The sequence below is a fragment of the Falco punctatus genome (assembly GCF_963210335.1).
Source record: "Falco punctatus genome assembly, chromosome: 8".
NCBI classification, from domain to species: Eukaryota; Metazoa; Chordata; class Aves; order Falconiformes; family Falconidae; genus Falco; species Falco punctatus.
This window is the reverse complement of record NC_137588.1, coordinates 55171245-55191547: the sequence shown is the minus strand read 5'-3', so window position 1 is coordinate 55191547 and position 20303 is coordinate 55171245. Positions and strand designations below refer to the sequence as shown.

Below are 20303 nucleotides of genomic sequence, written 5' to 3'. Positions count from 1 at the left end.
CAGAGCAGGCCCCCCTTATGACAGTGATACAAGGCACAGCAAATCTTATGCTTAACAAAAGGTTAAAAATTTAAATACTGTCCAACTTTAGTGCAAGGCAAGCAAATGATACCACAGGACCAAGTTGGTGGTCAGCCCCCCCGGGGGGCCTGGCTCAGAATGAGCACGAGGCAGCAGCACGCACCCGTGCACGCACGCACACATATGTGTGCACACACAGACAAAGACACAGACGACAAATTATTGCTCAGGACACAGCTGGGACAAGTGTGCACAAGACGGGACAGGACAAGCAGGATGAAGAGGTGGGCTGAGCCCCATGCTGCTCTCCAGGGACACGCTGGGCTCCAGCCCCCCACCATGCCCTTGGGCACAGGAGCTGTGCTGGCTCCCCAGGACCCCCAGGGACGCACGCTAGGCTGGTAAGGTGGGCAGGCTGGTCCCGGCCCCGCTCACTCTTTGGGGCACAGCTCACAGGATGACCCCAGGAAGGAACATTCCCTTTACCATGGCTTTGTTCCCTGAGAGCAGAGTCCCTTACGTGCCTGCTCCTCCAACAAGCTGGGCCTGGGGACTGAGCACCCCCAGCGTGCACAGATGGCTGGTCCAGAGCTGGTGGAACTGCGCTAGGGCCACCCTGCACCATGCCAGGGATCACACCGACCTTTGGGACCCAACAGCAGGTACCACCTGAGCAGGTGCCATGGGAGCGGCTGTGTCCCGCTGTGCTGCAGGCAGCCTGCCAGCGGTCTGGAGAGGGGGCCGGGATCAGCTCGTGGGAGCTGGCAGCATGTGCAAGACGAGGCAGGAGGAAGCAGGCTCCGGCAGACAGGGAAGCGAGGATGAGGCAGTGACGCTCTGCTGCCAGGATGCAATGGCAGACGCTTTGGCACAGTGCTTTCCTGCGCCTCGGGGCTGAGCAATGGACTCCGCTGGAGCCAGGGATGCCTCAGCACTGCCAGAAAGGTCCAGGAAAGATGCTTTAGACACCTCAAGGCACAGAAAGCCTCTGCCCAGGACTCCCTGGTACAAAGCTGGGGCTGTCACTCCCCCCATAGGAGGACATTTGTGCCTATGACAGGGTGAGGGCAGTGCAGGCCCCCCACCTATAGATTAAAAACCGACATGTGATATGTACAGACTAACATATATAAATATACACCAAACCTGCAGTGCTGCTTCAGCACCGTGGAATGTGTCAGCAGAGCTGCTCCAGTCTGGCCTTGGCCCACGCCGGCGCAATCCCTCCCTCCCACCCTGGGCCAGGGAGGGGAGCGGCAGCTGGTGGGCGGCAGCAGCACAATCCCAAGCAGCAGATTCAGAAGCGTCCAGGTCTATCTCAGGGATGAGGGCTTGCCCACAGTCAGAGGCACCTCAGCCTGAGCTGCGTGCTGCTGCCAGCCCTGGAGCCATCCTCAGAGTCTTCAGATAGATGTGTAAAGCTGTAAACAAATCCACTTTGCAGGACTGCTGCTACCTTGTCCTTCAGGCTGGGCTGTTGTTCTGCTGGGCACCTGGAGAGGCAAGGGGGTCCCAGGGCCTGGAGAACAAGCTGTGCTCTACAGCCGGGTGGGCTCTTCCTCACTGTCGCTGCAGTTTCCACAACAGTCCTGAAGTCAAGGGCAAGGAGAGGGAGGAGGGAGAGAGAGGAGCACAGCAAGCAGAGGGTGAGCACGGTCACACAACCCAGCTTACAGCTGCCCTCTGGCAAGGAAGGGCCAGGCCCCCTCCGGCCTGTGCATGGGAGAGCTACATGGAGGCAAGGGGCTGGAGGGCACCCCCAGTCGGCAGAGAAACAGTCAGGCTGCATCTGGGGTTCAGCTCCTGGCAGACAGACTGGTGAGCACGCGGCTGACTAGCTCAGAAGCTGGGAGGAAGACGGGCTCCATGGGCTACAGCCACCCAGGGAGACAGCTCGGTGCCAGCACAGACGATCTGCCCCGCTTGGGGCTCTGGCCGCAGAAGCAGCTGAAGCCCTTTTTGCTGGAACGAAAGTCTGAGCATGGGGCAATGCCAAACCCTTCATGGTTTCTCAACCCTTCTATGTGTCCCGGACATCCGAAGAGAGGAGTGAAGGGAGCTTCCCACAGCCCCCTGGGAGCAGAGCTCCCAGCAGCGGCTGTGCAGGGGCAGCTCCGGCTCAAGCTGAGGGCAAGGCCTCCCCCAGGAAGGCAGCGAGAGCAGGGAAGCGAGATTAGTGGCTCAGGGGACAGTTAGAACAACAAGCAGCTTGTGCTCTGCTGGGGGAAGGGAATAGTCACTGAAGGACAACACTCTTTCCCAGATCTTGCCATGTCCGCGGGCCACCAGGTATTTCCCTGAGCAGAGCAGCCAGGAGAGACTGCTCACCTCTGGAAAGAGAAAACACGTGGCAAGTCACAGCTCAGCCCCTGCTACAGGCAGATGCCCATCCTCTGGCAGGTCCTGCCTGCCTCGGGAAGGGCTGGGTATTCCAGCCCAGAGCTGGCTCTGGCTAGGGCAGCCCCCTGAACAGTGAAGCACAACTTGGAGCTCAGTGGGGAAAAAGGAATCAGCACTGGGTGGCTGAGAGTGGGTCCGGAGCCAACCACGCTTGAGTGCCACAGCTGCAAGCAGCTGTTGAGAGCCCTGACTTTGCCAGTCCTGGAAAGAAGGCAAAGACTGTTCAGGGCAGAGGAGACAGGCAGGCAAGCAAGTCCACAGCAGCTGCAAGACATTTCTGTTCTCCTTATCCCTCAAAAGAGCTGCTCTCGCTGCCTGGCTCAAGGTCTGGCAGAAATGGTCTGGGGAGCCCAGACAACCCATTCCAAGAGCAAGGTCTTCTTCAGGGAATGTATTATTTGTGTAGGAAGGGAGAAGACTTGCTATTTTAGTGCCTTTGATACCTCTCTGCCTGTGTGACTCCAGCATGTTTAGCCAGGATGATCCATCCCAGCCCCCTCGACTACCTCGGCACGGAGAGTGCCAGCCAGGTGAGGGCTGGCTCCCTGCAGCCTTGCACGGGTGTCCCCGAGAGCCCTGGGGTCCCACCACCCAGCAGTAGGGGAGGCTCTGCCTGCTTCCCTCTTGCGCCCACCTCCCTGCCAGACCTGCCTGGCACAGGCAGGAGCAGGCTCATTGCTGCCAGAGGACTCACTGGGGAGGAAACGCTGCGCACTCTTACCTGTCTGCTGAATAAGCGTTGGAGTAACCCTTTTTTGGGCTGTGGAGAAGGCTGCCCTTTCCAGTCCAGGTCTGGGGGCACCGTGCCGTCTGTGTTAAAGACATTCAGCTCCTTAAAACACTCCGTCTCAATCATCTGGAAGAGGGCAAAGATGGCTGCAGCAAGTGCCGCACAAAGCCTGCCACCGAGAGCCCAGCAGAGAGCAAAAGCAGCAGGGACAGCGCAAACCCTGTGGGACACTGCACTTGGCCATGGCAGGCACAAGCAGGAGCAAAAATCTGTCCTCCAAACCTACCTCATTCTGCCAAGGAATGGGCACGCTTCCCGTGGCAAACTTCTGGTAGAAGTCATTGTCTGTGGGCTCCAGCTCCACCCCTTTCACTGTGGAGAACTGTTCAATGTCCAGAACATCCTTGCAGTAGATGGCCTGGGGCTAAAAAGGACAAAGATTGCTCTAATGCCAGCTCCACAATGACAACATCACCTCCAACAACCCTGGCTCCTGGCCAAGCCCAGGCCCCCTCCTCCTGCAGCCCAGAGCTTGCTTGACCCCTGTTCTACCAGGCTTCAGAAACAAGAGGGAAGGGGATGGGCCCCATCTCTTCAGGTGAGCCCCCCCAGGGCTCTTGTTTCCCTCGATGGCACCAGTGACTGAAAAGGTCAGCCTACAGATGGGTACTTACATCTGGCTTGAAGGGGGGGTCCAGCATGCCTGCTTCCAGCCTCCTAAAGTTGAGGTGCTTGAAGAGAGGGTGCTCCTTCACTTCCTTGGCCCCAGCTCCTCGGCACCCCAGGCGCTCCAGAGGGTCTTTGCACAGGAGCTGCAACACAAAGGAAATCAGTGCCGCAGGCGGAGGGCGCTTCGGGCAGGAGCAGCCCTGAGGTCAGCTGGGCTCCTGCAGTAGGTCTCTAGGGACAGCACAGGCAGCTTGGAGAGTGAGGGATTACGGCACCCGCTCTGGACCCCCCTGCACTGCCTTATTGCAGACAAGGGAACCTGGCTGCCACCAGCACCTCTGCAGGTGAGCAGCCTCCATGTTCTGCTGCTGCATGCAGAGGCAGTGGGGGGCGAAGGGACAGGGATGCACACTCGTACCATGGTACAGAGAGAGCGGGCGCAGGGTGAGAACTTCTCCGAGTACTCCTCCTGCACTTCCTTCACCAACCGCTCCACCTCCTCCCGCTTGATCTTCTTCTTGCGCTGCTGGAAGGGGGACTGTCCCTCGATCATCTCGTATAGGAGGCAGCCCAGAGCCCACCAGTCTGGGCTGAATGTGTAGCGCTCGTTCTTCACCACCTCTGGAGCTACATAGGAGCAGGAGTGAGGGACATGTAATGGGTAGGGAGAGCACACGTGCAGTCAAGAGACCACTTTTTGATTATACCAGGGCCACTTACCCATGTAGCCAACTGTCCCCACCCGGCCCTTGATTGTTTGGCCCTCTGGCACATGCACAGCTAGCCCCAGGTCTGAGATACGGATGTGACCTGCACAGAGGAGGGGTCAAGTTAACAGGACAACATCAAGGGGCAATGTTTGAAGCTACCAAGAACACAGAGTAACCCTGATTCAAGCAGAGGAAGAGAGGACTCAGGCTCAGGGCTCCTCTTGACTCTGCACTCACCGTGGTCATCCAGCAATATGTTTTCTGGCTTCAGGTCCCTAGGAAGGAAGGGACTTGATTAGCAAGAACCCTGCTGTCAAGGCAAAGGACAAAAGCAACAGTGACATCTCAAGAAGAAACAGATAAGCAGCTGAGGGATGCAATGCTCCTGCCTTGGTCACACAGATAACCTTCCCCTCACCCTCTAGCCCAGAGTTAGCTCTGCAAGCTCTCCCCTCCTGGGCAGAGAGGCAGGATATGAGAACCTTCAACCCTCCAGAAGGAAGCAGTGTGCCTGTGGCTGATTCCTTCTTTGCAGATGCAGAACTCATTATGGGGCAGGTCATGCAAGAGAAAAGGACTAGAGGCTCCTTCTGCTTGTCCTGTCCCAGGGGCAAGGCACAGGGTAGGACCAGAAGGGACTTTCCAGCCCTGTGTTTAGCCACGCTATCCCTAACACTGCATCACACAACCCGATGAGTACAGTCATACAATCAGCTTGCTCTGCCTCCTGCCCAGCTCTCAGTCTTGAGCGCACTGGGGCAGCCTAGCCTCGTTTGTTCTAGTGTCAATACTGCCACGAGTTAAGCGCCCAAGTGACTGCCCCGAGGTATTCGGAGCATGATCACATCCTGCTCTTGGCGATCATTTACCAGCATGAGGAAGCCAAGCTAAACTCTTCCATTTCTCCTACGATATCAGCTTTCTGTTCCTAATCCCCTCTCACTCAGCTCTGTGCTGCTTTCAAGCCTGTGCTTATTTTCCTGAGCAAACAGACCCACTGGGCTAGTAAGAGCAGCAGGAACCCACTTGCTTCTGCAGCCCATACAAGGTCTCCCAGCAGGGACCAGGCAGCACGCACCTGTACACTATCCTCTCCTGGTGCAAGTCCTCAAGGCCACAGCAGATCTCGGCAGCGTAGAAAGCTGCCCGGGGCTCCTCAAAGCCAGCCTCTCCCATGTGGTAGATATGGAACTTGAGGTCCCCTCCATTCATGAGGGTCAGCACTAGGCAGAGAGCATCTTTAGTTTCATATGCATAGGCTAAGCTCACCTGCAATTCAGGGCAGAAAGGCTGTTAGAAGACACAGCTGAAAGAGGGAGATGCCTACACTGACGGGCACTTTGTCACCCAAGCAGCCACTCACAGGCAGCAGGACTGCGCCTTTGCCAGCAGAGGAGGCAGAGGGGGAACTGTGCAAACCCAGGGAGGACACGGAAGTGCCCAGCAGTCCCAGCACACCCCAGCTTTCCTTAGACAGGGAGGACACTATTTCCCTGAGCCAGAACTGCTTCCATCTGGGGGGCAAGCAGCACCCGACAGCAACCCTGGGGCAGCATCTGACGAATCCTCCATAAAGGGAGGTTTCAAGCTGTCCACACCTCAGTGCAGCCAGAGAAAGAACTCCCCATCACACAGCTCAGGGCTAGGCTTCTGCCCACTTGGCTGTCTGGAGAGGCAGTGTGCCTGGAGAGACAGTTATCGCTGCTTTCATGTGCCCCAGAGGTTAAGAAGGTGCCAGTGGGATCAGATTGGTGTTCAGGCCTGACTTTGGGGGCATTTACAGCATCTTGTGGAGACAGTAGGAGCTCCTGCCAGACCCCAGCCTCGTGAGAGATCTACAGCCACCAGGACCCTACCCAATGGGCAGGGCCTGCTCCTGCCTCTCCACACCGGGTGAGGAGCACCAGAGGTGCTGGGCTGGCTGATTGGAGGAAGAATCAAGCACCGCAGCAAAGTGAGAGCAACTCCTATGTACTTACTACAAACCTACTGTTCACTTTTTCCAGGATCTGTTTCTCATTCAAGGCCATGGCCTCTCCCTTCCGCTTTTTGATCCGTTTCTTCTCCAGCTTCTTGCAGGCGTACATCTTCCCTGTGGCACGCACTTGGCAGGCACAAACCTGGAGGGGGGACGTGGCTCAGCACCCTTCTGCTGCCGTTTCCAGGGTGGGGTTCTAGGTTCTGCTCTCAGAAAGAGGCACGGGAAGGCAAAGGTGTCCCTGTCCCCATCTCAGTCCGAGGTCAGCGAAAAGCCCATTGTCAAAGCAAGGACACAGGGAGCAGTGACATCTCCAGATGTCACAGATAAGCAACAGAGAGCTGCGACGCCCCTGCTGCCTGTAGCAGCACCATGGCTGGTGCCTGGGAAGATAGAAGGCCAATCCAGAAACAGAAAGAAGCTTGACAGTGACAGTTTTCAGGAGTCAGTGTCTCCTGCCAAGATACTGGGAACAAACCTGACTCTGCCCAGGTGGCAGTACACAGCACAGGGCATGTGCTACCTACCCTGTGCAACACCCACACCTCCAGTGCCTGGCGAGAGGTGAGCTCCTGCCCCTCAGAGGGGAACGGACAGATCACGCAGTGCCCAGAGCGCAGCAGCGCCCACCACAGTGCTCCCAGTGCCCACCACAGTGCTCCCAGTGCCCACCCAGCCACCAGCACCTAGAGCAGCTTGTGGTGCCCCGATGGCCAACCCAGACCTGCACCTGGCAACTGGCAATGGTAGCTGCCCGTTACCCTGAGTACAGAGGAAATCGTGGTCACTCACCTCCCCAAAACCGCCCTTGCCCAGCACGCGGTACTGGCGGAAAGTGTTTTTGGTCACCGGCTGCCTGTGAGGGAAAGGAAACTGGAGTGAGATGGGAGCTGGGAGAGAGCAGGGACTGAAGCCCAAACCACCCCCATGCTCTGGCCTGAGACTGTGGCTCACCCCAAAACCCCTGCTCAAGCAGACCTTGCTTCCCTGCGAGGCAAGCAAGGCTGGGGCTGCTGATGGTGCCAATAAAGGGCCCTGAAGGAGAACAAGAGCAGACACGGGCCAGGCCCTTGGCTCCTGCCAGTGGCCAGCATGGGAAGGAGCCTGAGGGACCCCTCAGGCCGTCTGTGTGAGGAGGGTGCAGGTCTCCCACAGATGCCGGGAAGCGTTACCGTTCCAGCCATTTCCACTGCAGGAAGCGGTTGAAGTACAAGCTGTCGAGGTAGTCGGCAAAGGGAGCCACACTCAGGTAGTCATGGATAAGCCTAGGAGAGAGCAGAGCCAGCAAGGTTCCTGAGAACTGATGAGAGCTGTGGAAAAAGCCAGGGGTTCAAGCAAAGAGGAGCTGAGCAGCCCTGAGAGCCCGTTTACATTGCCATCCCCTCACCCAGCCTGGTGCAGAATCACCCACGTAGCCCCGGCTCAGAAAGCCCCCCTCCATGCTAGGCCTGATGCAAAAGGAAGGTGCGCTGGACGCGCCACTGTGATGAACACAGCACCCTAGGACCAGGCTAGCACTGCTAATTGTGGCCTCTCAGCACCAGCCCGGGCTGTGGGACAAACGGGGACAATGGGGCTCTTTGCAATTACCCCCTCTGCTCACAGGGCAAATGTGCACACAAGGCTGTAATCAGCTGCCGAAAGCTGCTAGCAACGTTCAGCACCAGGCATTGAGTTGTTCGCTTTCAGATGAATACCCAGTACAAAAGGCCACAGGAGATCCTGCTCAAGAGAGCTAACTGCCTCGGAGACCAGTGCCAGGGCTCCCCAGCAGAGTAAAGAGCCTTAGACATCGTGTCTAGACTGGAGACATGCATCAAGGAGAAACGGATGGGCTCTTCCCCTTTCAGAGCTTGCCAAGAGCAGGCAGGGCCCAGCCCGGAGGCTCTGCATTCAGACAGCGACACTCGTTACCACACACAGAGCTAACGCTCCCCAGAAGACTGCAGCAAATCCATTGCCACAGCCCTGCACCCAATTAAGCAATGTGCTCCAGCTACTGTTCAGGGAGGGGGGGGGGGCGGCGCGTAAGCCCGGTTTGCCTAACGGCTTCCGCTTTGCACCCAGAGCCAGGACCTCAGCCACTGCTTCTGCGATGGGAACAGCGGTGACCTTAGATCCCTGCAGCAACAGCCAGCATAATCTAACCACAGCGGCCACACCTGCAGCCAGCGGGAGAGGACAGGTGGCACTGGGACTGGCAGCTGGCAGCACGCTTTACAGGTGTCTACAAGTGCCTGGCACAAGACTAGGAACAGCATGGCCAGATGCTGAGGCTCACTGAAACAGGGTCTTTCCAAACAGCAACTCAGACCCAGAGGAGACTGAGACAAGCAACAGAGGTTTCTGCAGCAGCTTGTGGCTCCCACAGCGCACAGGAGCTCCTTGCACTTGCTTTCCTGTAGCTGTGCTGCAAACTGCTAGCCCGAAATTCCCCAGGCCCCAGCCTTAGCACCAGCCCTCGCTCTCCTGGAGGATGGGAACACGACGGATGAGATGAGTTAGCTGCAGCGTCAACCCTGTGCCATGATGCGACCTGCCCTCCAACTTACTTAGTGGATTCCTTGAAAAGCTCCTTGGAAGGTTCCTGCTCCAGCCTCTCACAACAGGCATCCACCAGCTGCGACGGAACTTCAGGCACATGGTCCTCACTCTGGGGACAAAAGGATGGAGTCAGACAATAGGGAGCAGAGCCCAAGGGTCCTGCCAGGAAGGAGAAGCCCAGGAACAGCCCACAGGTGCCCGTCTACTTTAGGGCCAGTGGGAAAAGCAGCACGGTTGCTTGTGAGGTGGCGGGGTGGCTCTGTACTCTGCCCTCGCTGTCCTGCCCAGCACATTTGCTGTGGCAGGACATGGGTAATGACAGCTGCCAGCCTTCCGACTGCTCTACTGTTGCAGGCAGCAAACACAACCCTCTTACTCACGTTTGGCTTCAAGTACTTTTCAATCAGGTGCTGCCCGCATTCCTTCCGCTTCTCATCTGGAGCCACTTCATACCCTGCCTGCACAGAGCAAACAGTGTGAGGAGCAGGTCCAGCCAGGAACCAAGCCTTGCTACCAGCCAACAGCTGCAGAGCAGCAACACCCTCTGCCCAAGGTTTCCCATGCTTTCCTGGAAAACCAGATCTCCAGCAAACAGCTCCCTAAGCAAAGGCCCAGCCCTGTCTTGGGGAAACGGCAACACACAGGTTTTTCCTTCAGGAAACCTCCGTACCCAGAAGTACCTGGGCAACTGCCAGAGCACCCAGGGCCAATTGGTCCATGCCCAGGGGTGCCAAGAACATCCCTGCCTCCCCCAGTGAAGCCTGATGGGCTTTGCTCTTTGCTCTTACCACGGCATCCAGGAACTTGACGCAGCGTGACAGCTCAGGTCGTGTCTCGCAGAACTGCCGAAAGAGCATGTGCCCAATGGGCTGCTTCTCGCACAGGCTGTGGTAGTCCCGCTCTGCAAATGCGGAGAAGATCATTCACTGCCAAGCCCCAAAGGAGCAGCCACAGCCCACTGCCCTGGCCACAGGCAGCGGTGGAGGGGCCTGCGACTCATCAGCTGGCTGCGCACAGGTCCCACCAGCCTGAGACTCCCAGGAGAGTGCAATGTACCCAACAGGGAGGAGAGGCATGACTGAGCTTTTATGTTCCCCTATGGAAGATCTTCTTCCTGAAAGAGGTTTGACCTGCTGTTCTGTACAGCCTGCCTTCTAGTAAGGGACTCCAGCAAATCTCCTGTTTGCCTAGAGGTTCTTTTCCCAATCCTCTTCTCAAGGAGATCGACTGACTACTCCAGACACACAACTTCCCTTGGAACATGAGGAACACACTGGGCTTATTTCGAGGCAGATCTTCCATGCCAAGAGTTGCTCTGATGACTCCTACAAACCACTCATATTCCCAAAGGCCCGGCTGGAAGCAGAATCATCAAAAACGAAGGCATCATTTCCACAGATGCCCTGTTAACGCGGCACACACTCCACGGGACAGCCACTGACTTGTACATCAACTCCTACTGCCAACAAAGTACAACTGCACAACAAAGATGAAGTTCAGTGCTGGAAAATGTGTCGTGACACCCACAGGAAGGGTGGCTGCAGGCAGAGGACTAACATGAGCTGAGGGGAAGCTCTGTCGAGGGCACACAAGTCAAGGAAGCAGACAGGGGTTTGGATGGCCAAGATGGGAGCTGCAAGACGGGAGCTTGGCTTCCCTGCCAATTCCTCCTATGCCTCTCTGAAGTCTGGCAGTCCAGGCACAAACCCCTTTGACTATCCAGAGCAGTTCCAGTTCTCTGCTTTTCTTCCTCCCCTTCCACTCAGAAGACACTGTCTGATCATGGGCCAGCACAGATTCGTGTCACAGCCATTGCCACTGAGGGCTGCGGGCTGCCTGGGGTGCAGACGTGCAGCTTCCCACTGGTGCACAGGGGATCTTCCAGCACTCCCCAGCGCTGGGTACTGCCAGCCTTCCCCTCCCCGCACAGCAGTTTCTCCCGAGGAAGCTGCAGCTTCCTGAGGGTGCACGAGAGCGCAGGGATGGCCGGGCTGTGGTGGGGGAGGAGGCCACCTCACCACTCCGCTGCACGGGCGGTTTCCTTGTGGCTGCAGGGGAAGGAGTTCCCTTCAGCTGGGGTGGACGAGTTCGCTGCCTGCGAGATCAGAAGCTTTTGGCTGCCCTCACCGCTGCCCAGGCTCACACAAGGTTACCCCCTGTGGTCAGGGCATACAAAGCTTAAATCTGCAGTGGGCAACCAGCCCACCGTGCCCATGGTCCTGCCAAGCTTCTGGAATAGGAAATAAAATGCTTTCTGAGCAGCCTGCGAGGGGAAAACGAAGCCACTCCAGCCAAAAAGTGACCCAAGCACGAGGAACAGGGTCATCACTCCCACGGGGAAACTAAGCCAGGCAGCTGTCACCTGGGCCAGAAGCACTTCTCGCATGCCTCCCCAGGGAGAAGTGGGGACACAGGCGGTGACAGCCAGTGGCTGGGAGGGACTTGCCTCCCAAAGCTTCACAAGGTCACTGTCCCGGACAGTGGGACAGCAGAGACAGACAGAGCACCAGCACTCACCACTGGCAAATGGACAGCACAACAAAAATGAAGTTCAGTGCTGGAAAACGTGTCGTGACACCCACAGGAAGGGTGGCTGCAGGCAGAGGACTAACATGAGCTGAGGGGAAGCTCTGTCGAGGGCACACAAGTCAAGGAAGCAGACAGGGGTTTGGATGGCCAAGATGGGAGCTGCAAGAGCAGCCCAGGCCAGAGCTCTGTTCAGTGCTCAAAACTTGCTCCAGAGAAGTGGTCTGCAGCAAAACCAAGGTAAGAGTCTCCATTTGACTACACTCAGCTGCAAAGCTGGCCCCAGGAGGTTGCACATGGTGTGCACAGCAGCAGGGAGGTGGTGCACGGTGTGCACTGGGCTGTTGTGAGCTTGGAGGTTACAGTGTGGATGACGGAGGTTGAGTTAGTCCGAGTGCTATAGTCCCATGTGCCCTCAAAGGGAGCCACCCTTCTCCTTCGTGCTGCCAGGACCTGGAAAACCTGGGCAGGGCAGAACTGGGGACTGGAATTGCTCCCAAACCCACTCAGCCCAGTGACACCTACTCTGAAACAAGGCCAGTGCTGTGCCACTCTCCAGCTGGCAGTTGAATCTGGAGTGACAACTTAAACAAGCTCTCCCCTTCCCAGGAAGCAGAGCGCTCCCACTCTCTGTGCCCCAAAACAATTTCACATGATCTCAGGACCAAGCCTACTGGACAAACAACATTAGAACCATGAGGAGTACAAAGTGCAGTATTAAAATTACAGGCCGAGCCCTACCCAACTCTACAATTCTCATCCATACCACACAGCAAGAACCCAGTTTTGCCTGAGGAAAGGTGCTGCATTAGCGTTAGAAGCTGAGGTCTGCAGAGAGGGCTAAATTCCAGAGGATGTTAGCAGGACCTTTTTTATTTATGCAAAGGGACCCCAGAGCAACACTCCAAAACTGCAACACTGAGCATGTCTATTTGCACATAGAAGGTGGTGTACCTCTAGTGAAGGTGTGTGGATACATCAACAGGTACTATCCAGCAAGCGCCGTGCAGTTGTGACTTACCTACCCATCGTTTCTTCCTTACATCCTGAGCTCCAAGTGATCCTGGCTGGGATTTGGCCAATACATGCCCTGTTACATGTCCCTGACCCTCACGGGATTCAGCTTTGGGTGCACAACACACACGCACACACTCACCCACCAGCACCACCCTGGAGCGGAGCCTGGGTGCTGCTCAGTCCCGCCAGCCGCTGCATCTCACCAAGGGTTTGTCGAAGGTCCTCGCAGAGGCTGATGTGGGGGAACTGCAGCATCTGCCGCCATTTCTTACTCTTGCCTTTCCGGTTTCCACCACCACCTGCAGGGCACACAAAATTGATACCATGAGTTATGAAGCAAGGACATCCAATTGCAGCCTAGCCTCGCCAGGAGCCGAGAGAGGAGACACCCTCTGTCCATTTACACAAGCAAGCCCAGGCAAGGAAAACAAGACCGAAGTGGTACCACCGTCTCCTGGCTGGTAGAACAAAAGTGTTAGAGCATCTGACTGCCAGAGGAAGCAGACGGACCAACCACTCTGGCTGCTGAACAAAGGTCCCGACCAAGAACACAAAGACCTTTCACCTGGACATCTCAGTGACTCGTATTTATATGGTAGGAGGATCACAGCAGGAACAGGAGTGCCCAAAGCCACAGGCTACTCTATGCCTGCACAAGAGTTCTTGGCTCCCAGGCCTGTCCTCAGGACCTCTGCATAACTAATGCACCTCTGGAGGCCAAGCCTTGCCCGGTGTGTAGCTCTTCCTGCCGTAGTAATGATGTTCCTGCCACCTACTCATTCCAGACTGATTGCTTTACTCCAGGGAGGGGCTCTCAGAGGGAGGACATGAAGCTGGGAGACAGGAATTCCTGCTCTAATCCCAGCTCCACAGACAACTCACTGCATTGCCTGGGGCTCATCACTTCAGTTTCCCACCTGTGAAGTGGGGACACTCCCCTTTCTCCAGAGATAAGCCGGCCTCAGAAAAGTGAGATTCAAGAATCAGATATTATTCCAACTTCGGTTGCTCGAGTAAATGCCCAGTGCTGTAGGACGGGGTGGGAAGCTTCTAGATAGACCAAAAAATTTACATCATAGCAAGTATTAAGTACTGAAATACTGATGGCTGGGATCAGCCAGCCTTTAGGGACTGCCTTTCCCCTGCCTGGTGCCAACACACACAATCTCCCACCTCCCTTGGAAAATACATTAACCACCCTGCCGAGCTGGGCCAAAGGCACGACCTTCTGAAATCAGGGGAGGCTGAAAACGCATTTATCAGCTCTTGAGAAACACTTTCATAACACTTTCCTCCATTGCGGACACAATTCAGCCCCAAATTCTAGACACAGTCGCTGAGCACCCAGCTCCCCACACTGCAGGAGGGGCTGGTTGGACAGGCGGGTGGGACAGGGCCATCACAGCCACCTTCCACAGGGGCAGCCCCGGGTCTGAGCCCCTGGCGTGCTGCAGGTCGCTGTGCTACATCTGCCCTGCACCAGCAGCTGGGCTGCACGATTGTACAAACTCAGGAAGGAAGTGACTCAAGGGTAAGCAGGGGTGGAAGAAACCAGCAGCACACACACCACCTTGTCAGCCACAGCTTGCGGCAATGAAATGGATGGGGACAACTAAGTGAGGGCACGGGAGGACAAGCCATCCTCACCCAAAGAGTGCTCAAGGAAAGGCAGAGCAATGCCCCACAGCACCTGCAGGATGAGGACTGGCAGCTTGCGTTTCCTCGAGTTGATTGCTTTGAAAGGAAGCTCCAGCACCCTTCATGCACGGTTCTCCCCCGCACTCCCAGTGCCGCATCAAACAGCCCAGCAGGGAACTGGCCTCCTGCACATGAACCTCTCAGCACCCCCATTTTGGGGATGGGGCATAGGGTGGGCCACCTTCACCCAGAGCTCACCAGAGGGGAGCTTCCAGGCTTGCTGATAGCCCAGAGCCGATCTGTTGTACCTCTGCCAGAGGCCAGCAGGCAAGTGGGACAATGGGGGAAGGATCTTGTCCTTCCCAGGGCCAAACCCTCCCAGAAGAGTTTGAAGGAAACTGAGAGCATGGCCACCGTATGCAGTGACTAAAGATAACGGTCAGCAAACCCCCCACACATCCAGGGCGATCTCAGCCCTGCACTCTCACACCAGACCAGAAGGCTCCCAAAAAGGCTGGCCTGGGGCAAAGCACCCCGTGCTGCCAGACCTGGCCGGCAAAGCGGCTCCGTCCTGTCACACAGGCTGCCCAAGCAGCTACCACAGCCACCCAGCCATGGGTGGGACAGCCACGGACAGGCAGCACTGCCACCCACAGCTCTCGCAGGCCAGGAACCGTTTGACACAAGCGTGCCAGTGGATCGTGTCCGCCTGCAGCCAAACTGCCCAACGCCTGCGGAGGGAGAGGCACCGGAGGAGCACGGCAACTACTGCAGCAGCCATCCGATGCCTTGCTCTGCATTGCGACCAAGCTCTGCTCTGCCGAAGGCCCAACAGGAGCCAATCTCCTTGGTCAACTCACTCCGGATGAAGCAGGGTCTCGTGTCTAGAGGTCACAAATGCCACTGTTCGGTTTTGTCTGGATTTGGCAAATCCAGACCTTGCCACTATGAACCATCATGTCATGGTCCACCATGGTCACCGTGCCTGAAGTACCTACAGTAAGCCTGGTTTCCAAGCTAAAATGTTTCCGCCCATGTAAATTTAATATCGCTGCTCTTCCCTCCCACAAATCTAATCTCCAAAGCCCTCTAACTGGATTTCAGTGAGCCCCTCAGGCTCCAGAATGACTTGGCCTGGCCAGCAGCACACCATGGGCCAGGAGGGACTGTACTTCTCCGCCACTTTACATGATCTAATGAATTCCCTGATTCCTGGCTGGAACTTCCTTCTCTACAAAGGACCAGGCTCCTGTGTGGCAGACTTCCCAGCTCTCTCCTTAAGCCATCCTGAGGCTTCTCTGCACAGCCAGAGGATGGATGAGGCTCGGAGCACCCTGCCCTGGTGGAAGGTGTCCCTGCCCGTGGCAAGGGGTTGGAGCTGGATGATCTTTAAGGTCCCTCCCAACCCAAACTGCTCTGTGCTTCCATGGCAGCCCCGCTGCCGGCCGGCTGCATCCCACCCAGAGACCCTGGAATCCAGCTGCGACCCCTGAAGCAGCGGGAGGGTTGTGGCCCACAGCACGGCTGGTGGCAGCGGCACAGGGTCGGTGTGGGGGTGACAGAGGGTCGGTGTGGGGGTGACAGAGGGCCGGTGTGGGGGTGACAGAGGGCCGGTGTGGGGGTGACAGAGGGCCAGGGGCTCACCACCACAGTTTTGGGATCAGGCCTGGGTGGGAAGCAGCGTTTTACGAGCCTGAAAGCAGCTTTTTTCTCCCAGGGCACCGGACGGGCCTCTCCCCTTGGCCGAGGGGCGAGAGCCACCCCCCGAAGGGTGAAGGGCGGCAGCGCCGGGAGAGCAGGCAGGGGCTACCGGGCGTTGGCAGCCGGTGGGGCGGCGGGCGGGCTCTCCCCCGCCGGGGGCGGCACACGGTGGGTGCGGAGCTGCCCCGGCCGCCCGCAGCAGCGCCCAGCGCCGGGGCTGCATGCAGAGCCCAGCGCTTCGGGAGGCATGTGCCCACCCCGCGCCGTTACCCCGCTCCCAGGGCGCCGCGGGCGGCCGACGCCGAGACCCGCCAGGAGAGAGAGCCCGAGGCCGAGTCCCGGGGCCAGGCACGGCCGGAGCCTGCAGCCTGCAGCCCGGGGAGGCGGGCACCGCTCCCAGAGGCGGCTCGGCGGGCTCCCGGCTCAGGCCACCGGCCGGCCGGCACGTCCCGGGCCCTGGGCTCGCTCCGCGGCCGGCCCGCCCCGGGCCCGCCTGCCCCACCGCCGCCCCGGGCCTGCCGCCTCCCCGCGGCCCCCCGCCCAGCTCCGGACACCGGCGGCCGCCCAGCGCTGCCGCTCACCTTCGCGGGCCTTGAGGAGGACGGTGTTGGCGACAATGTTCTCCAGCTCCATGGGCCCCGGCGGCGCGGCCGCCTCCCGCCCGGCTCCGCGCCGCTCCCCGCCGCTCAGCTCGCGCCCCGCCGCCGCCGCCGCCGCCACCGCCCCCCGCCGCCGCCGCGCCTCGCCCACCCGCGCCCAGCCCGCCAATGCCTGCCCACGCTCCTCCCGCGCCGCCCTCCTATTGGCTCAGCCCCCTAGGAAGCCTCGCCCCCTCCGCCGCGCCGCTGCCCTCCCGTTGGCCCCGAGGCGGGCGGGGGTGTGGGAGGGCGGGGCGGGCAGCGAGAAGCGCGCGTCATTCGGCGGTCATTGGCGAAGCCCTGCCGGGAAGAGGGAGCAGGTGCTGATTGGAGGACGAGATGTCACTCTCAGAGAGAGCACACACCTCACCGGGAACAGATTGGGCGAGCGTCTACGGTGCCTAAGGCAGGAAGAGTCCCGCCTCCTTTAGCATGTGATTGGGTAAAAAGCTGCCACTCCGCTGCACAGTGGGTCGTGATAGGGACGTTCCACAGGGGGCGGGCCGAGCCTCTCTTTATAACGGAGCGCTTGCGCCGGGATGCTTTAGAGTGCGGGGGCGGGTAGCGGTGGAGCGGGGTGTGTAGTGGTTGGGCGAGGGTGGGCGGCGTCTCGGCGCTGTCGTGCTCTTGTTAGCAGCGTTTATATGTTTCGGGGGGGTATTTCCCCCTCGTTGTAGCCTGGCCCTGTGTTCGTGATGGCCTCAGTAAAATCTTCCAAGCGCTGGCGTGTCCGGTGTTGGTCAATCCCTGTGTTGCAGGGTGGGTGATGCAAGCTCTGGTGCTGTGCCCAGGCTCCCTGGTCACTGCTGCCATGGAGGTTTGAGGCTTCCTCACCCCCTGGTGCCCTTGGCAGGGGGGTGCAGTGTCACCAGCCTTGTCCTTCTGGGGCTGAGCCTGGTGGCTGCTCATGTGCTGTTTGGGTATTTGAGCTCTTGAGTGAGTGCTGACAGTCCCGCAGCCTTCTTCCCTCTGATGCTTTGCTCCTTTTTTTACTGATACTCTTAATTAGCCATGCCCTTACCCTGTCTGAAGACAGGCTGTGGTGTGGGAACCTCTCCCTGCCTGCTCTGCAGCAAGTCAGTCCTTGATTTCTCTGCAGAGCTCTCAAGCATCCCTTGATTTATCAGCCCTGCCAATGACCTGCCTGGCTTAATGCTTCTGTGTGTGAAATCAGTCATTAACCCTCTTACCTGTCAGCAAGTTGTGCCTGCCCTGCTTTCTGCTCCTTGTGGCTTTTGGACGTGGGTGTCGCCTCTGCCTACTGATGGCTTCCATCTCTCACCCCAACCCATGGGTGATGCCTCCCTCGTGTGTGGTGGCTACTGGCAGTGAGCTGCCCTGGGTGTGAGGTTGGTGGTGGCCAGGGCATGGAGGAGTATGTGGTGATGGGCAGGTCCCTCCACCAGCCTCTGTCAGTGGGGACCATCCTGAGCCCCCAAGCACTCCTTGGCTGAGCTGTACTAGTGAGCAGGAGGGGAGGGCTTCATGTCCTTAGGCTGTAGCGATGCTGGTAATAACACAAATTATTTCAGGCACTCATTGTTCATGCATTTGGTACTGGCTGTTGTCTGCTGTGCCCTTCAGCATCTGCTGGAGATCAGGTGTTGTGTCTTCTGGTTACAAATCCACAGTGATAATACGGAGGAGGATGCTTTGCCCTGCCATACCTCAGAGGTGATCTCCCGTGTCACTTTGCCATGAGGCATGAGCTCACACTGTCAGCTTTCTTCTTTTAGACCTGCTTTCCTTTTAAAGGTGGCACATGTTTATTTTAAGCTTCAAATGCAATGAATTTGTTTCTGTGCATTTGCACACTTAACCCTTAGGTTGCTACTTTCTGTTTTCTCCCAGCTGATGTTTTGTAGCACCATTCCCCCCACCAGCAAGCCATTGGCCACAAGGGGCTACCAGAGCAGCACAAGTGTCCAGGAGGGGTACTGGCATCCCCAACAGAGCTGGTGGCACCCCAGGAGGTGGAACTTGCACTTTGATTTTTAGGTCTGCAAGGGGGAACATGGCTGGAGAGGGCTCCAAACCCAAGCCTATCAGGGGAATAAATCAAAATAATGTTGAGAAATTGAAGAAACGGCCTGAAAATGCAGGATGCGATTCCAGGCAGACAGGCGCAGGTGCTGCAATTGGGCAGGAGTAATCACTTCAAGGGGAGCTGCTTTCCCGGTGGTACTGCAGTCACAGCTGCTCGCAAGCAGGGCAGGAATAAGGATAAAGCTGTGGCAGATAAAACAGACTTTGTACAAACTTGGAATGGAAATGGCTGCTGTGGAGATATGGAGTGACCTGCTCGACCCATCTACTGTGGAAAGGGCGATGTGCTGGATAGCGATGCAGCAGGAGGTGCTCGGTGGGGGAGCTCTCACTGGAGCACCACAGCCCCCCAGTAGTGCCTGTGGCAAAGAGTGCTCTCAGACTCTGTCCAGCCCTTGGGATTTGATGTTTTGGACATCAGCCTGAAGCTCCCTTTGGTGGTTCAGATGTTGCCCTAATGCCAGCACAGACTGGATGCATCGACAGCTACTTGCCCAAGCAGGGGGGTCCCTGCATGCCCTGACTCCAGCTGGTTCCTGGCCCCTCCTGTCCTGCAGCATCCTGGAGCTGCACACTCATGCTCAGGAGGAGGGATGGTGCCTGATCCCCAGGTCGGCTCCAGCCGTGCTGGGCAAGGGTGAGGGCAGGGTGTGTAAGCCAGGGCACTGCAGGTCCCCAAGGGGCTGGTGCCCCTCGGGGAGAGCTCCTCTCCCTGGCTGAGTCCCCGTCGGGTGCCCTCATCTCCCTGGGTATTTTTAGGAGCAAAGTGCTGTTTAATGGTGAAAAGGAGAAAAGCAGCCGTGGGAGAGGAAGCCAGGCAGCAGCGATAGGGCAGCTCCTTCCGCAGATGGTGCCAGGGTGGCTCCAGCTGCCAGGTCAGCTGCCTCCGGGGGGGTGAGCACCAGGTCCCTGTCCTGGCAGAATTCCACTGGGAGCCTCTGCTGGCCCCGAAGCTCATGCCATGAGCGTCCATGCACAGGGCCAGCAGGCGTGGGGTCGGCCTGGGGACCCTCACCACAGTGAGTACCCGAATCCCTTACAGCCCCCTGCCCCTATGGCCAAGCTGCACCCACCCTGGAAGGGGCTGCTGAGGGACAGCGGAGCACAGCATTCCTTGGGCTCCAGCTCCTAGGCGCCAGCGGCTGTTTTTAGCCAAGTGAAAGTCCGATGTTTTGAGATTTTCTATTTTGAGAAGCAAAGCTGGAGAAGTGGAGCAGCCCCTGACCCTTGGGTGTCTGTGCAGAGCCGGGCAGGGAGGCGGGCAGGGCGGGTACAGGGCAGCTGCTGCCCTCGGAGGGATGTGGTTGCCCCTGGGTCTTCACCCCATGGTTGCCCCTGTGGCCCCTCGCACCTCAGGCTGTGCTGGAGCCTGGTCCCATGAGGTCCCATCCCCCACACTCTCACAGGGGAGAACAGCCTTTCCAGCACCGGGATGCCATTCCTCCTTTCCCTCCTGCAACAAGATCCTGGTGGAGCCTCAGAGCAGGACATGGGGTATCCCACCCTAGCCCAGCACCCTTGTACCCCTCCGTGGGGTGTGCACATGCCCCCTCAGAGCCCCCGTGGCGTGGCACAGCTATGTGCTGGTGGGCAGCCATAGGGGCCAGCCCCAGCAGAGGGGCACAGGGCTCAGACTGACTGGGCTGTTACAGGGGCATGGTCAGCTCAGCCCGGTGCCGGTAATG

General features: G+C 58.1%; 1 protein-coding gene across 5 annotated transcripts; it reads right to left on the bottom strand.

Moving 5' to 3' along the window:
- Positions 1-62: 62 nt before the first annotated feature.
- GRK6 (G protein-coupled receptor kinase 6) lies at positions 63-17149 on the bottom strand. Of its 5 annotated transcripts, none has more exons than XM_080398581.1 (16): positions 16516-17139; positions 12799-12894; positions 9841-9953; positions 9433-9510; positions 9061-9161; positions 7681-7773; positions 7301-7364; positions 6510-6650; positions 5609-5799; positions 4768-4805; positions 4541-4630; positions 4239-4447; positions 3826-3963; positions 3438-3575; positions 3143-3277; positions 63-1610 (listed from the first exon to the last, which is right to left on the bottom strand). In XM_080398581.1, exons 1-16 carry the CDS (start codon positions 16565-16567, stop codon positions 1560-1562), a joined length of 1728 nt encoding a protein of 575 aa, XP_080254707.1. In that variant the 5' UTR covers positions 16568-17139; the 3' UTR covers positions 63-1559. The 5 variants fall into 5 exon arrangements, with proteins under 5 accessions (XP_080254707.1, XP_080254709.1, XP_080254706.1 ...); XM_080398583.1 differs by having other exon boundaries at positions 63-2351; positions 16516-17137; XM_080398580.1 differs by lacking the exon at positions 63-1610 and having other exon boundaries at positions 2358-3277; positions 5609-5753; positions 6521-6650; positions 16516-17149.
- Positions 17150-20303: the final 3154 nt, after the last annotated feature.